At 44.5% G+C, this 18,074-nt stretch overlaps 1 protein-coding gene across 2 annotated transcripts in view; it reads right to left on the bottom strand.

Moving 5' to 3' along the window:
• Positions 1-18,074, bottom strand: part of ABL1 (ABL proto-oncogene 1, non-receptor tyrosine kinase) — a 75,582-nt gene that overhangs the window by 22,805 nt on the left and 34,703 nt on the right. The window contains exon 1 of one of the 2 annotated variants that reach the window (XM_059486530.1): positions 7,786-8,173. The exons of the other annotated variant lie outside the window; for it this stretch is intronic. Within the exon in view, the coding sequence (XP_059342513.1) occupies positions 7,786-7,870 (85 nt within the window). The 5' untranslated portion in view covers positions 7,871-8,173. Of the gene's footprint in view, positions 1-7,785; positions 8,174-18,074 lie in introns of those variants that run through there. 2 annotated transcript variants of the gene reach the window in all.

Below are 18,074 nucleotides of genomic sequence, written 5' to 3'. Positions count from 1 at the left end.
CTGAGCGAGGTCACAGAGCTGCACACAAAGCATTGCGTCAGCGTGGCTCTGGGGACAGGAAACACGGCACTGTCACTGCAGCCCCTTGCCCCAGGGACTGCCCTTCATTACAGCATCAGCCCCTGCCTGCTGAGCCCCTCTCTGCACACACAGGGCTCTGGACGCAGAGATTCCATGCCAAGTGTTTCCTAGACTGTCAGGTCACCTGGGAGCTCAGAACTCTGTTTACACCTGCAATACTCAGTAGCTTTGTGCTGTTGTACAGATGCAATCCTGTCAAAACATGGTTTTAACACTACTGTTTGTTTGGCCTGGAAATTGAGTATAAGCTGTGCCAGTAAACCGGTGAAGAACTGAGGCAATTGACATCAGAAAAGGAAGTTTAGTGTGTACTGGGACATGTCCAAAATATGTTCCCAGTGGAGAAAGGATTAAAAAAAAATACCACCAACCCCCCAAATTCAACCTACAAATCATAACAACACACATTATTTTCTAATATCATCTTTGATAGTGAAAGTGCAAATAGTAGAAGTGGCCACTATTCACCCAAAGACAATCTGGCATCCTTGATGTGTTAGTCAGGTGACCACTGGTAAAGGCTCTTTGGGTGGTTATTTATGTACATGAGTACTACTGTATTTGTTGGAAAAAGTATATGATCTATGTGAGCAAAATAGCAAATACAGACACTGCTGGGCCTGTTTTCATAGCCAAACTGTAACTGCAGGGAGATGTATTTCCATAGTGAATCACAGCAGTTAAATAATTCCACTTTCTAAATGATTCCACAGTCAGAAAAAGTGGTAGTGTGTTGGGGGGTTATTTTAAAGCACGTTGATATCCTGGCTTCCTCTTCATGTGTCCTGAAGGAGAATATATTTTAATAGCCTGGTTTCCCTCAAGAGTGACAATGAGACAAGAAACAGAAAATCCACTTTGAGAAATTAAGCTACAATCATTTTACCATGAAAATGCTTTGAAGCCCATTAAGCTCCCTTATCAAACACAGGGCACCAGAGTGATGAGAGGTACTCCAAGGAGTTAAACCATCAGTGAACACCTGGAACAGACAGACAGCATAGCTGCAAGGGGCAGACACACAGCCTCAGCAAGCAGCAATGCTGTGATGCTCTCCCCCAAAATGGGACAAAGCAGCAGTCACTGCTCTGTGGGATGGACCATAAACTCCTTTAGGAAGGAAAATGCCTCCCACATGGGCACTAATTCCACAGGAAGGCAGGAAATCCAAGGCAGGCTCCCCTCCAACTCCAGCACATGGCAGCCCAGCGAGGATGGCTCAGGCACAAGCAGGGATGGGGATGTCAGAGCAAAGCCAAGCGCTCCACAAGAATCCCTCCCTCGTGCCCAGGCCCTGGTGAGGCTGGGACTGACTCACTACACTGGGATGCCAAGGTATGTGCTTCAGTTCAGCTGTGAGACAACACCACGCCAGTGCCAGCAACACCCACGAGCGTGGTACAGAGTCGGGGAAGGCTGGCTGTGCTCAAGGACATTCCTACAGACACTGACTCAGTGACAACACCTGCAACACCAAGGACTGCAGGAGCAAGGGCTGTTAAACACACACATGTCAATTTGCTAAGCTGGAAAACCACACTGGTCTCCCAGTGAAATCAGGGGATGCTCACACCCTCTGTCTCTCCCAGTCTGACCCTCCTGTGCAGCCACAGGCACCCCAACAGAGGTGCTGGCTGTGTGTGAACGTGCTGAGCAGGAGAGCACGATGGGGACACACCAGACAACTGTTGGGCTGAGTGGAGCTGGTTTTTCCAGAAGTTAGGGACCCCAAGTTAAGAACTGGGGTGGAGAAGGTGGTGAATGAAGCTTGAAGAGTGTCCAGAAAGGGAGGATGAGGCCCTGAGTCAACACAGAGAAGAGCGTAAAGGGAAGAGCAGAATTGTGGTGACCCGAGTGTAGCAGAAGCTTGATAGACCGTGACAAAACACACTTTTAAAGGTCTGGGCCCCAAGAGGAGACTGTCAGCAGACTGAGGACACAAAACCATGAAGCGAGAGAAGCAGACAGGACATGTCCATCTGGGAGCCACGTACAGCCGGCTGTCAGCAGCATTTACCCTCTGAGCATCCTCCAGCAAATCTGCCCAGACATTCCAGTCCTCCAGAGCAGGAATTAGACATTGCTGCTCCTACATATTGAGAGTCTTTTTCAACACACAGCTCCTTCACCTCCTACTGCTGGTTTTAACTACAATTTTACAGCACTGCTGAGATCTTCAGTGGGCCAGGTTCCTCCTAATAAATCAGCCTGGCTGCTGTACCTACAGGAGGCCATCCTGGCACGGAGAAGGGGCAGGAAGCGAGCGTAATTCAATCTGTTATCGCTGGGCTGTCCTTCCTTCCACACATCCACTTTGTCTTGTGCTGCATCCCAGCAAGGCTGCAATTTATTACTCTGCTCTGGATAACACCTGGGTTCCTGATGGGAGTCCTAAAGCAGCACTGTAATTCAGTTCTCCACTAACATCAACTAAATGATGACTCTTAATTAAAGTGGTGCCAACTTTGAAATAAGACAACAGCAGTTTGTATTTTGAGGCATTAGCCATAAGAATGTCATCATTTCCTCCCTTAATTTTTTTCCCAGAAGGTATTTATGCTTGCACACTAAAAGGTTTCATAAGTGTAACTATCTCCTACTCATTACTGTTCATACGAAGCCATGAATCATGGTTAGGGGCTGTGTGAAAACTTCTGAGTATGAACAATTCTGGTCGAGACGAACGCAAGCAAATTTCCTTCACAATGCAAGGGAAGGGCTGGCAAAGAGGCAGGAGCACAAAATTACACTTGGCTCCTCCAGAGCTGACTGTGAGGCAGTCCTGAGGGAAGGAGGAGACCTCCTGTCTCCCTACAAAACAAACATCCTGTGGGCTTACAAACTGTGCTGGCAATTTTCCACAAGGTTTGTAGAGCAAGGGAGTGCAGAACACATCTGCTAATCTCTTTGGAGGCACAGCACATGCCACCTAAGCCTTCTCTTTTCCCTACATTCCCTCTACTCCCCTTTTCCCCTGGAAGAAACTATGATAAATAGCAATGCAGATTTAATACTTCCAAATGTTTCCCACTCTGAGCACATATGATGGAGCAGCTGCCTCTCTGTCTCAGTATTGCTCCTTAGTGGCCCTCACAGATTCCCTATGCCTGATGGAATATGGATTTAAATATAAAATTAAAGAACCTGTAAAGCAGATCTTTCCAAAAAGGAGGGATTCATGTTTTATTTCAGACTCATCCCTCCAGTGAGATCAGGCTCAGCCTCTGCTGTTACCCCCACAGACCCTTCTGCAGCAATGACAATTGCTGATTTTCCTGCTCTTGGCTGATATTTGGAAAATCCACCTTCTTAGAGCTAGCATGAGGATAAATACCACTTTTTAAACATTGTGTATTTATATACAGAGATGAAGCAGTGCAGAAACTGATCCAGCCCCACTCCCCTGAGCTGGGCCCCTCCTCCAAGAGATGATTCCATAATTTCAGGGCTTTTAATGTCATTTTTTGTTTTGTTGATTTGTTTGTGGGTTGTTCTGCTGGGTTTTTCAGCAAGTTCACTCATACACAGACTGGTAGGCTCTACCTGAACTCAGTCACTGAGTTTACTCCATTTATAACCCCTTAGTGACACGGCAAACATCATCTTTCTGCAGCCAGCTAATCACAGCTGTAAATGGATGGAGTAGAACAGTGGGTATGGCAGAAATCTGAACTTTACTCCCAAATCTGCCACTGAGTTCTGCCTGACCTTAGACAATAACGTCTGGGAGAGGAAGAATAAAGAGTAACTAGATTCAAGTGAACTTCAGTGACACTTCAGTATTTCTGACAACTTCACTTTTATAGCTTTTGGTTTTGTTTCCTTCCTGAAGGAGCAGAAGTAGGAAAGTCTGCCTGATTCTGAGCCCTGGGGCAGGGAAAGCACCAAGCAAGAATCATCAAGATTTATTGTTCTATTCCCTTGTTTCACTAAGCAGCCCCACAGACTGCTCAGGGAAGGACTGACGTGTCTGTGGATGATCAGTTTCAGGTCTCAAACCTGTTACAACTTTTCCTGTGAAATGACAATCCTTTCCCTCACCACATCCCACGGGAAACTGTAGCAAGCACCATCAGCCAGATTTTTGAACAGATAAGAACCACTGGAACGAGCACACAACAAAGAAGCCGCTGCAAAGCCAGAAATGTGGATAACAGCAAGAACTCTAGTGAGTGGTGGTAGATGAGAGGCCATGAGGTGAGGAGCAGAAAACAGCCAAGGAAGAGAGGAAACACAGAAGGGAGGCAGCAATTCCAGGTTAGTGCATCTGCTCTCCCAAGCAGGGGCAGATGATTTTGCTCTCCCAGTGACACTGGGGCAGACAAGTCACTGTGCTGCCAGTTTAGGTCTGGCTTAATGTGTGCCCAAATGCATTACAAAAATCCCTCTCCAGGAACAGGGCAATGGGTACAGGCTGCTGCTCCTCTCCAGGCTTGTCTCCTCTAGCTGTAACAAGACATGCTAAAAGAAATAAATTAGAAAAAAAAAAAGTCAGTCTGAAGCTGGCAGAACAGGAGTCTTTTCAGCTAAAAAACAAAAGGACTTTACTAGTGTCCTCAAAATATTTTTTTTTTCAACTTCACAGAGAACACTGACAGGTTTTAAACAAGGCTTTTGCCTTTCAGTGGCAGAGCCAAGCCCAAAAAGGCAGCAAGACTATTCCAGCCCCTATTTGGGACATGGACACATTCTGTTTTCCTGATCAGATTGGCAGCAGTACTCGCTGTGCCTCTTCCCTTCTACTCTTTACCCTTTCTTGGTGTGAAGTGGGTGAGGAATTATTCACTTTGGCAAAGGCAGATACGAGAAAGCAGATGAGAGAAATTCAAATCTGTCACATTTTAAAATAATATTTACTAGTGGGAATAGAAATGAGGGCAAAGAAATGCCCAGCTCAAACGTCAATATGAAAACTCAGTCATTGTTAGAACCAGGTTGAGCGTATTTTTGATCAAGTTAAGAGAAGATTTCAGCTTTTTTAGGGAGCAGGACAGTCTGCCCTTGCACAGCAGCACACAGCCATGGGCCACAGCACCTGCCAGCCCTCCACACCACACACGGAGCATCTCCAAACAACCCTCGTTCCTGCAAACCAACAGAGCATAAAAGCCTCTCAGAAGGGACCACCATGAAAAGAAAACCACATTTCTGATTACTTGGTCAAAGGACACATGCACCTACACACGTGCCTGACACCAAATCAGCCTCACAGCAAATCCAGACTCAGCACAATAATCTCCAGAAGTGTTTGAAAATACAACAAATAGACTTGATTTTGTTACCTCCTATGCCATTCATCAACCAACAACTGGATTATTTCTGTTAACATACAAAAATAAGGAATACATACAAAAATAAGGAATACAAATACATACAAAAATAAGGAATTAAGTAAAATTTCTTCTATCCTCCCCTGGCTGCAACTGGATTTCCAAGCACCTAATGGACCTTTCAGCGTTTAAGCAGTTATGTTTAAGGTTTCTCATCTATTACAGTAAAGAAACTTTCAGCTTTTCATACAACTAAAATAACAGCAGAGTTAAATCCTCCAATGATATCACCACTATCTCATTAATTCTTTCTTTCAGAGGCTGAGGGTTGTGCATGGAAATGGACTGGCCATCACAGGCTGTTCAGAGGGATCCAGGAGCAATGATCCAGAGTTTCTGACCCTTGACACAAGCCTGCCCCTTTCTCATGATCTGCCAAGCTTAAAATAACAAATCCATATGTAAAAGCTTGTCACATTCTTAAGGGCAACACAAGCAAATGGATTTCACTTGTGCTCTTGGAATTCAGGAGTTTGGGACAAGCCACCACCATTCTTTTGGAGGAGTCCTCAACAAGGATTTCAACCTCACAGTAATGTTTATAAGAAAGCTGCCCAGGAAGACATTCAGCTTTAGAAAGGAGTAACAGAAAATCCTGATTTTTTAAACTTCTTTTTCCTCAGCTGAGTATCTCACCCTGTTCCCCAATCAATTATGGGGGTTCTGGGCTGTCTATGTCCTGACTGCCACATTAAGGTTGCAGTTGCCACATTTGTACACCTTTAACATCAGCTCTGACACTGGCTTTGGGTTTGCCCCATGATGAGCTGAGAAGTGAGACTTTGAAATTGAGTAAAAGTCGTTTCAATGTGCATTTCCCATTACATCATTAAAAAAACCAAATATACAACCACAGTCTCAGGGAAGCAGGAGGTGGAAATACTACAATATGAATTGTGTCCAACGTTCTTAACTCACACTGCCTATACAGCCGAGTCAAACTATGCTCTAATCCTATTATGAAACTGCATTGCAAATTGGGGAGGGGGGGAGCGGCTGTAAGGAACACAAAAGAGAAAACTTGCAAGAAAGAGTCAGGGCAACACCCTTGTAACATCATCCCTCAGCATTCATTTCTGCAGAGGGAAATGAGGCCCCAGATGCTCTGCCTGCTCTCCCAGGGCTGTGTTGAAAGATCCAGCAGCACAGACAGGAGGCCCAGCACAGCTTGGGGCTCCTTCTCCACACACACCCTGAGCAATACCAGGGGCAGGGAACACAGACACAGGCTTTGTATGCTTAAAAGATCGCAGAAGAATTCAGTCACATAAAAACATCAAAATTATTCATGCATCTGCCCACCATTTGGTTTCTGAAACTTTAAATAAGCAGAAAAAGTCCTCTGGACAATGTTCTTTGATTTTAGAGAACAGAAAAAATTCTTCAGAGTCACTGAATGTATCCAATAAATACAAACTCTCGATCCAAAACTTCTTCAAGCGAGTTTGCCACGAGCAGCCATTTGTAGATTTTGAGATTCCTAACCTATGAATTTCCGAGGGCCGTTTCTGCACTGAATATTTGAGAGTTGAGCAACAGCGACTTGCGATAGGCCCCTGGAAATCAGCTGCTGCCTTCCGTGCCTCTGATTTGATGAGTTAGCACGGTCCTCCTGGCAGGAGGATTATTTTTACTGAAACAACATCCAGCAACACAAAAGAAGTTGAAGGAGCCTGTGGGATGGACACAGCCCTGGGAGTGCAGGGAAGGAGGGACCACAAGGCTGGTCCAGGCACGGTGTGAAGCCACGGCAGGGTGAAAATCTTGCTTGAGGTCACACCTCATCCCAACGTCCCCCCTTGGAAAGCCCAAGCTTTCCATCCAAACCAGTTGACTCCATATGTTTAACATCCCGCTGTCTGCAAGTAACCACGGGTGTGACTCAAAAATCACTTTTTAAAAGCAAACACGCAAGAAAAGTCAGTTAAACGAATGCCTGTGGAAAGCACACTAAGAAGGGGGATAACCAAAATTGACTAATGTGTTACGTATTAACACATGCTGAAAATATTTTACCGATGGACTCATCTAAATTTTCTTGAGTACGGCGTTAGGTTTTTTCACGTCCAAAATAAGGAAGATTCCCCCCCCCCCAGGGAAAAAAAATAATAAAGCTGAGGCCTGAAGATAGGGATTTGTTTATGGGCTCGGCAATAAGATCACTTGACATTTTACAACCATAAATGGTAGAGCCGCGCTCCCTCTGTAACTGCATTAATGAAAGGCACCTGGGTCCGACACCGCTGGTTCCTCACCCTGGCTCTGGAAAACCCAACCCGAACGTGGCCAGCTCCAAATATCCCCCAAACCTGACCCCAGCCTAAAAAACGAGGGATAAAACTCTGTCCGGAATGGGGGGGATCGGGGTACTCACCTTCCAGGTAGCAGCTGGAGGAGGAGGAAAGCCCCTTCTTCGATTTGCAACCCACCAATTTCAAGCAAATCTCCAACATTTTCATTTGTTAGAGTTTGGCTTCGGCTGTTCAGTTTTCCCTTCCCCCCTCTTCTCCAGCTTCTTTTCTATGTGGAATTATCCGTTAGAAGTCTTTAAAAAAAAAAAAAAAAAGTCTAAAAAGATCCCGGTAAAAGTCTAAAAAAAGTCTAAAACAACATATCCAGGAGAAGCCTGAAACAAAATATCCAGGAAAACTCGACGAAATCCAGCGCTCCGAAAAGCATTACAAGGGCGAGCCCGAGAGGCGGAAAATGCAGGGGCCCCGCACCTCCTCTCCCGGGGAGTTAACTCCAGCCATCTTCCCTCCTTCCCAACTCTTTTGGCGGGAGAGAGAGGAAAGGAGGCGGGGAATGAGGTGGGGGAAGAATAAAAAAAAAAATTAAAAAAAAAAAAAAAAAAAGAAAGAATAAAAGCAGTAAGAACTAAAAAAAAAAAAAAGCGCAGCCAACTAAGTTGGGCAGAGTGAGCGGTGCCGGCCGTGCGCGGCAGCCGGCGGGCGCTGCTGGGGCTCGGCTGCCAACAAAGGGCCCCTCACTCCGCCGCCGCCGGCCTCCATGACATCAGGCGTGCAGCAACGCCCTCGCTCCTTAACCTCCTCCTGCCTGCAACTCTCCCAGCGCCCAGGAGGCCGGGGGGGAAACCAGCAGGTCTGGGGAAGAGGGGGAAAGGCGGAGTGCCGCCAGGGGAGCCTCCAAAGCGCGTCACTCCACAGCGCGTTCCGGGGCTGCTCCAACAGCGGCGAGCCCGGAGCGATGCCCACGGTAACCCGGCACAGAACGGCGGGGGAGCCGCAGCTCCTGCCCTGCGATCTGTCCTGGCATCTCTGCGCCAACTACAGGCACAGGGATTCAGGTTCATGCGGTTGCTGCTGCTCCTCCGGCACAAGGGCACAAAAGTTTTCACTCTCACACTACCTACTGTTCTTTTTCCCGGCATGTTTCTCAAGGCTGCACACCAATTAATGCTCTCTGCTCATGTATTTTTATAGATTGTTTTCTGGCATTATTGTGTGTGTCCCATTTAAACAGACATAATTTTTGGGGTGTGTATACACACACACACACATATATATAAATTTTAATATATATTTATATAATAAAAATATTTATTTCTATTTATATCTAGTTATGACTTTTATATATTATTTATATTTATATTTGTATATATTTTGCATGTTTATATTTATATATAGTAGGTATGGTCTATCTACCTACCTATCGCTCTCTAAAGGAGATAGCATATTGGGTATATATACAACTGCATTATTTCCACTCAAAAATCCCTTTTCACCTCCCAAAGCTCGGGGTGCTCTTGCTGCTTGGAGCAAGAGGTGCTCAAAGGATGCAGAGTTCATAAGGGATGCAGAACAGTGTTTGGGGAAAACGGCCTGGGAAGCTGATCTCAGCACAAATCACTCCACGACGTGTGGAGCCCTTGGTGTGTCACACACAGAGTCAACAGATCAGCAAATCTTCATTTTTTGTCCCTGAAAACTTGCCTTCACATCTGACAGTTTATTTTGGCAAGGTTTCTGACTAGTGCTTGTGCTCTTTTGCCCTCCATGGTTTTCAAACATTGAATACTTTAGGGGAAACTCTGCATGCTTCCAGCATCTGAGGTCTGTGCCTCCGAAACAGCAAACATTGCTCAGACTCTTTAAACATTATTTTACAGCATCACTTTGCCCCGGTCTTCTGATCCATGGGGTAAAAACATGAAAGACAGCTGGGGAAAAAAAATCCTTGATCTCTCAACCCATACTGAACTGCAATAAGAGCATTTGTTTTTCTTTTTGGTTTTTTAAATACCACAAGTCACATTTCTAGCAAAGAAATAACACTAAGGACAGTGTGATGTTTACAGTGCTTTCACCTTTTTCTCAGAAAACACAAACATGGATATGCCCATTTAATACACCAGAAAGCAGGTAGAGAACTTCAACATTTCCTCAAATCAGACAAAGAGCTGAGGCTCTCATCCCCACTGCTGGCAGCCTGCATGGACATTGGGAAAACAACAATACAGTTCTCCCCATCTATCCCATCCTCTCTCCACTTCTGGAGAATTTCTGTTTTATGGAAGCACCAGAGTTTAAGAGAAACCCACACCAATCTACTTGTTCCTTGCCTGCCTAACAGGGAACTTGTGTGCAACTGCACTGGGGGAGTGAAGAAAAAAAAAAACTACCAGGAAACAAAAGAGGAGTTAAACACAGATTTGGAGGAGAAAGGTTACATAAATCACAGGAGGAGCTCAGGCCTCACATATTTCAGCCCAGTGTCATGTTTTAGGATGAAATGAGGTTTTAAGAGCAGACCAAGCATCCTGCACTCAGCTTCTTTTCCGTGAGACGAGCGTCCCCATCCCTATCCCACTTCTCCTGCAGCTATAGGAACTCAGAATCCCCAAAGCATTCCCTGCAGTACAAAGGCTGCCCCCCACGAGCACCACCCAGCCATCACAATTAAGGTTAATACAATGAGTGCCAGCAGAATTAATGCGGATTACATTTCTGATGAACTCCTGGGGTTCCTATTCCTGAAGAAGAATGCCTCATCTCAAATTAAATTAACCCGCCTGCAGAAGAACCTCACTCTAGGAGAAACACATCCACTTGGGGAGTTAAACACAAAGGGCTATCTGGGATAACTTCCTCTGTAGATAAACAAATTAATTCCCTTTATGCTTCCAGGCAGACACGCTTGTGTGGTCCCTGTGCTACAAACATCATCCTTCAACATTTCCTCTTTTGTGTCATGGCAAACTGGGCTGTAAATACTTTGAGCAAACACCCTCTGCCATTCCTGAATGCCATGAAATTAACTGGTGATACAGAAATAAAAGCCATACTGGTAGTGTCACACAACCTCTGCCACTCTTAGTGCTGTCAGCTATAAATCCCTCTCACATTTGTTTGTCATACACATCTTAAACAAGATCAGTCATGAAATGTGTGCAGATTTCTGGACTATAGTGACTGATGCAGCCTTCAACTCAGTCTCTCTGCTGCAGAATGGCAGAACAATTTGGTTGGGAGCAGGCTCAAAAGGTCTCCAGTTCCAGCTCCTGCTCAGAGGGAAGCCATCTCCCCACATCAGGATTTTCCAGGCTTAGAGTTTGCTGGGCAGTTAAACGCTTTTTATCCTCTCATACCTACCCAGCTCCGCCTGGTTGCAAGTTTTAAGTGTTGCTTCTCCTCCTTTTGCTGTGCACCTCTGAGAAGAGCCTTTCCAGCCACCAGCAGGGTGGTGATGAAAGCTCTGGGACCCCTTCCACCCCCTCTCTGCCTCGGTCCTGGGGGGCAGTGCTGGCTCCAGCCCCCTCCAGCTCCCTCCAGGGTCTCAGCATCTGCTGCAGGGGAAGGAGCTCCAGATGTGGCTTCACAAGAGCCAAAAAGAGGGAAATAATCACTTCTCTCGACCTGCTGGCTCTGCTCTCATTAATGCAATCCAGTATCCATTAGCCTTTATGGTTCATGTTCCTACAAGAGCACAAACCTATTTAGCCACAGCCTTTGTGTCAGAGCTGCTTCTAGCAGACAGATATTTATTCTTTACATTCTTAACACTACCTAGAATTTGAGGACAGATTTCTATCCCAAAGAAAATGATCACACACACACAGATATGACAGCAGCAGCAAAAGGACTGGACTCCATGAACAGAAAGTGAGTTTTGGCATGATCTCACGTGTTAGCAGCTGGAGTGAATTTTGTTGCAATACTGTTAAAAACAGCTTGAGTGTTTGTCACCCATTTAAAATCTGAACTTAATTTTGTTTTAAAATCCTCTTCTGAAACATGGAAAGTTAACAGAGTTTCAAGTCCCAAAGTCTGGGCATTTTTTGATAGGCACATTCAGCTGATTTGGGATGGAAAAGTCACTTGAAATAGAAGTATCTCAAACTAGTGGTTAAAGCAAAGGAGTAAACAAGTGTGCCAGAAAAAGAGCAAATTCTTGCTTAAAGTTACCTGTGCCTTATCTCTCTCTTCTATAAAGGCAGTTGAGAATTTCCCCACGATAAAGACTCATCAGTGCCAGCGGTAAAACAGTTTTTTTGTCTCTGGAGCAACAAAATGTAGAATCACATAATTTATGAGATGCATTTTTCTTCGTAAGTGGTGAGATTACATGTCATTTGGCACATTCATAGGTCACTGTCTTTAGGATTAAAAATACACCCATGCCACAGAACACTCCCATGCTACACAGCTCTTGTCTGATGGCATTTTTCACATAGTGGAGTAACACATCCTAACACCATTACCTGATAAAAAATGTGTATGTGTGCATGTTTATATGCAAATAATTAAAGAAGCCAATGTTGAAATCCATGAATGACCACAGCATGTGCTACAGATGGAGCTGTAACAGAGCTGGGCTTTGATCTGACAGCAAATGCAGCACTGCCTGTTTTCCTGGGGGTTAGTCCTGCTTTGTCTGACAGGTTCCAGCTTTCCTTTGGATTTTCAGATCCTGCACTGTTAAACAACTTCATCCACTCTTAGACACAAAGTGCCAAACGTTTGGGAAGACAGTGCTATCTATCAGATACAGAGGGCTAGCAGCTTTCAAACCCTGGCTACTCAACTCTACCTTCTTGGCACGTGCAGCACAAAAACTCTGGTGGAGTCTTGTAGAGCTGTTGGCAGTGAATACAACAACTTCAGTGAGTCAAGCACATTGTGTAATGAGAGCTTTGTTATGGTAGAGAAATTCCCAAGTCTGGCAGGGTTAGGGGTGAGTGCACATCCCACACCCAGCCACCTCAGATTTCAACAACTGTCTCCTGAGTGGATCACCTCTTAGTCTCGAGTGATTGTTCAGACACTCCAAAGGACAAGTGAAAACAAGTCTTCCAGAATACCCCAAGGTTCTTCACTTCTTTGGCTATGACAGCACTACACAAGAAGGCAATGACTTTTGGGATTTTTTTTGTAATATCTGCCATGTAATGAAGAGAGGGTGAGAAAAGTCCTCGTTGGTGTTTTCACACAGAATGTGCTCTACATCAGCCGGGTGAGATCTCCAAGTGAGATTCTCCACAAGAGAAAGCACAGGAAACCAGGATACTGAGGGATCTACAGCTACCACTTATTTCGTGAGCTCTAGGAATCTCACTGGCATTAGGAAATTAGGAATGCACACCCAGATAAACAGGGCTCAAGTGGTTTCACCACTCTGCCCAGATGAACCTTTGTGCCAGAGATGTGTGCAAATGCCAGCCTTTCTCCACCAATGCCCTAACTTGAAACCACTCCACCAGTGCTGCCAGTGTCTCTCTTCCAGCTTTTTATGTAGAAACCTGTTTCTCCCTTTCCACTTCACACACAAAACATTTTTACAGACCACTGTTCTACCTTCCTGTTTAAGCTCTTCTCAAGATCCAGCTGACAAGTTTACAACAGCTAGTTAAAACAGCATGTTAAAAACAAAAGCCTCTTGCTACTACTCAGACCATTCCACAATAGGTATTATTGTAAATAAAATAAAAAACCCCACAAATAAAGGCAAGTTAACACCTGAAGGCAAAGAGTGTTTTTCTTCCTTCAGTCACCATCCAGCAGAGCTGGAATAGCTCTGCAAGAGCACAGAGAGGCAAATGCATGTACAGGGAGATATTAAACACTTCTGGTACTTGGACTTACTAAGTCCCACTCTCGTTGGTAGAAACTTAAAAAAAATAAAAAACAAGAAATGCCAGGTTACAAAAAGTCCACTGTACACATCAACAGAAAAGCCAAGGATTTTGCAATAAACCATGTGCATTTGTTGGTTTTTCTCCTTGATTTAACAGATGTTTGTTATTTGCAATTTTCATGAGTGAAGGAGGTGCCTGGGAAGTGGTGGGATTTCAGAGATGGAATGTTCAACTACTTGAAATTCCTTTCAAGCAACAGAGCAGAATCCTTATTTTTTTAAGGTAGTAACAAGGCAGAAGGTAGTACTAAATTCCTGCAATGGTGATATGTATTCACTGTACTCATGTAAAAACACAAGATGGGTCATGAGCTCTGCAGGGAATTGCTTGGAGTTTTCTCATTTGAAGCCTGCAAGGTTAAATTCAAGTCCAAAGTGGCTCATCACCCATCACTGAAAAAGTTTTGGGGCCCTTCCACTAAACACTTTATGAACATCTGCAGGCTAAGAAAAAAAAAAAAGAAAAAGAAAAAAGAAAAGAAACCAAAGAAATTTCTTGTACTTTTCAGATCTGAAAAAAATAGCAGTGTACGTTAAAGACACAAAAATGGCATAAATTCCTCCTGACTATTAATGACTGACCTTCCATTGTCCAGGCAGTTTATTAAAATTGCCAAAGAGGGAGCAGGGACTGGAAGTTCCTGTGCATTAGGTAGAATTCCAAAGTTTAGGGATCCTGCTGAAGTTCAGTATTTTGTGCCAGCCCAGGGAAGGGAGGAATCACAGACAGCCAGGATGCAATCACAAAACATACATGCTTGGAAAGGACCAGCAAACAAATTTTAGAGAAATATCTCTGCCAAACACTGACTCAGATCATGAGTGGGAACATTTCCGTATTTCCTTTAAATGAAAAGGCAAGGAAATGCAGATGAGAAAGTAAAGGTAAGAGAAGAGGTTAAAGGGGAGCTCAGAGCTGATGACTGTGGGCTTTTCTTGGGTAAATCCGAGCACATCTGCAAGAAGAGCCAGAGGGACCAGTGAACAGGGGTTAGTGCTGGCAGTAACTAAATGGTTAATTTCTTCCATTCAAGAGCTGAAAAATCTGCCAAAGCAGAAGAGCAGGCCTCGCAGATCAAATTACACATGAGGAGGGGGTGGAAGGGGAAAAGAAGAAAAGAAAACAAGTATTACTGAACCACTGCCGCATGAGACCCAGCGGGGATTAGGAGAACATGGAGGAGGAGAGCTTTATCCAGGACTGGCTGTAAACACAAACCCAATCCATGCCTGCACCTCGCCATTCCCTGCGGGAACACCGACCTGCCCTGAGCCCCTGAGCTCTGTCAGTGTGCAAAACCTTCTGTGCACCAGCTGTGGAATTCCAGTGATGGGACCAGCTGGATCTCCGTTCTCCCTCTGGCTCTCCCCACCCAGGCAAAGTGCTTGTGCTGCTTTTCCTCTCCCAGCTGGGGCACGGATCTGTGGATGTGTCCTGCTGCTGCCACGGGTGTGGGAATCACCCAAGGACTTGAAAAGCAGAGGGATGAAAGCCACGTGGAGCAAGTAATGGTGCACAAATAAACAAATAATCCATCAAACCGAGGAGCAATTCAATTCCTTTGCCTTGAAGGTGATCACACAAAGGAGGTCTCACAGCCATTTCAGGGCAGGTGAAGGTTCCCTTCCCCACCACACATCATTTCTGTACTCACTCACCTAAGCTTTTTCAGCACTGAATTCAGCAAAGATTATCCTAATTTACTGAAATGCAGAAAATTTCAAGTAATACATGCACACAGCCACAAGAGAATAGGATAAATTTGATTGCAGAGATCATTTTTCTCTAGGGAGCTAATCCTTGACAGTGCCTTTGAACACTATCAACGGGCAGAAACCTTTAAAACACACAGATGTTTTGACACTGAAATGAGTGTGCTTTTTTTCCTCTTCTTTTAAATTATTTTTTTTTAAAAAAAAACCAAGGGAAAAAACCCTCAAAACCCCAACCCAAAGCCCCAAATTCCAGTGCCTTCTGCTCAGGAATTCCAGACGTCACTAATTCATCCACAGGGGAATACATATTATTTTGAGAAAGTAGTGGAAGCCCTTCGTAACTATAGAAATAAAAAAGCATCCATATAAGCATAAAACCCACTATATAAAGCCATCTACAGTCACTTGATTTAAATTACTCTACTTATCCACTCTCAGGATCTACTCTCAGCCTCCCTTAGATGTGCAGGTAAATGCCGGGTGCTCCTTAGCACTAATTGCTTATTATTCCCAGTGTAAGAAAGTAAATATATGCTCCCAGAAAGGAAAAGCTTCCAGTTAATTAGAACTGCCTGCAGCAATGGTTCCCTCCAAACAGTTCAGCATTTTATTTTGTTGTCAGGACACAATATAAGAAGTTTTAAGAGTCCTGCTGGGACTATGACGTAAAGGCAGGACCAGTATTTTTTCCTGTGAAGGCTGGGGCCGACAGGAAGGAGCTTCAGAGAGAAATAAGGCAAAAGCAAAATGTATATATACACCTCTGTCTTGGTCCAACTGGAGCAAGGATGCAGGAAAAGGATCTCTAATTTACTCATGCACTGCTGAGCACAAATGGATGCAGTTCAAGTCCTAAACTCTCACAAAGGCTGAACACTCTTTTCCAATTGCTAAACATAAAAACACATTGAAAGAAGCATTTTAATTTGGATTTTTATTAAAAAGCTAGGGAACATTGTCCCTGGGTTGCACCCTTAAGACAAAGCAAAAGACTGATGCTGAATTCATAAGGGGGAATAGTTATTAAGCTAAGCTCTTTAAGAATGAGGGTTTTTTGTATGCTTAATCATGCTTGTCATATCTGAATACAGATTTAGAAAATGGCACGAGACTGTGCAATACCTCTGCATGTTTTCTGCCTTTCCAGGCACAAGTGGAAAGATAAAGGAAGGTGTAAAAAAGAAATCAGTGCTACTGATCTCCAAAAGTTCCTTTCTATTCACTGCCTCTTTACCTGCCCATCATTAATCAGAGCCTTTCCCAGAGCAGATATGTTACATGTGGTCTCATTCTGTCTGCCCACATAACAGACAGAAAATAGGGAGAAGAGCCAAGTATCAAGGAGTAACAGCCACTGGCACCCTTCAAGCCATCCCACCCTGCTCCAAGGGTGAGCCAGACACTTCTGTCATGTCAGGCTCAGCTGAGTCACTTCACTGCTCAGGGACAGAGGAGGATCTTGAGGATGTGCACAAATATTTAAACAAACAAACACAAGACTAAAATACCTGTGACTGCTCTGAAAAGTTGCACAATGGAGCAGCAGGGAGGGAAGCAGGAAAGTGCTGCAGACAAACACTGAGATGAGCTGGGAAGAAATCCTGCTGACACAGAGTGAGGGTCTTCAGCCAGTTAACCCCATCTAAACACAGAGTGCCTCGGTCCCACCTTTCCCATCTTCTCCCTCTTGCTGGCACTGGTGCTCACACAACCATGTGGTGACCCAGTTCAAGAATGTCAAGTCTTGTCAGTTTATATTCAAACAAATAACAGTGCTGGCATCGTGAGGGGGTCAGCAAAGCTGTTCCTTAATTCAAAATACTGAGTAAACCATCTGTATTGACAAGTTGTATATAAATAGCTTAATCTTACCAACCTTTCCTACTGAGACAGTTACAAAAGATCCCAAAGAAATAAACATATAGAATCTAGAACTGGACCAGCTATAGATGGAGTTCATCAATCATTCAGAGACCCTCAAACAGACCACAGTTATTCTGTGCTGGGAGACGTGCTTCCACCTGAAATGGGAGTACTTCATCCAGCCTCCAGTAACTGGCTGCACTCCAGTCTGGATCTAGGGAATGCAATGCCTCAAATTCCTAGAGAGCTGACAGATACCCAGATATGCAGCAGTGCTGCAACACAGACAGCAGTCCCAGAAAACACAGCTTGGTGAGAAACCTTCCGGAGTAAGGAATTCCTCTGCAGCTCCACTCTGAGCCTCTCCTGATTCTGGGGTTGTTCTATGAAGTGCCAGACAGAAGATAGCACAACTCTGTAATTTAACTCACAGCTTTTCCTATTTCTCATTGCTAGTCCATAGTGAGGTCTCATGCCAGCCATAAACAAGCTGAGCCAAGTTAGAGATGTTATATTCAGTTACTACAAGAATAAAGACTAAAATCTCACTAAAACTAGTGAGCCTGGAACATCAGCGGAGGAAAGCTCTGGCTTGAACTGACATCAGGTGGGAATATCCAGGCAAAAATCAATGAACTGGTTTTTGTTGGGCCACACATCCTGATTTCCTCCCTTCCTTGGTTCAGTCTTTGCACGTCCAGCGTGACCAGAGGATTTTCAGATGGTGAAAGAGCTGCTGTGTTCTCCTAATCCCTCCCTCCCACACATACAGCAGCCAGGGTGCCAGGAGAACCCATTTTAAAATTAATCTCAAAGTAGAGAACATTCATAGAAAGAATCAGGACTAGAAATCTTCAGCAGCTCCAAGTCAAGGGGGATGAAGCAAGGACTGAATGGACAATAGAGGATATTGAGGAGGTGACACAAAAG

This window comes from Ammospiza nelsoni, chromosome 20, assembly GCF_027579445.1.
Source record: "Ammospiza nelsoni isolate bAmmNel1 chromosome 20, bAmmNel1.pri, whole genome shotgun sequence".
NCBI classification, from domain to species: Eukaryota; Metazoa; Chordata; class Aves; order Passeriformes; family Passerellidae; genus Ammospiza; species Ammospiza nelsoni.
Note: the sequence above shows the minus strand (reverse complement) of the source record. Positions and strands in the feature narration are given on the sequence as shown.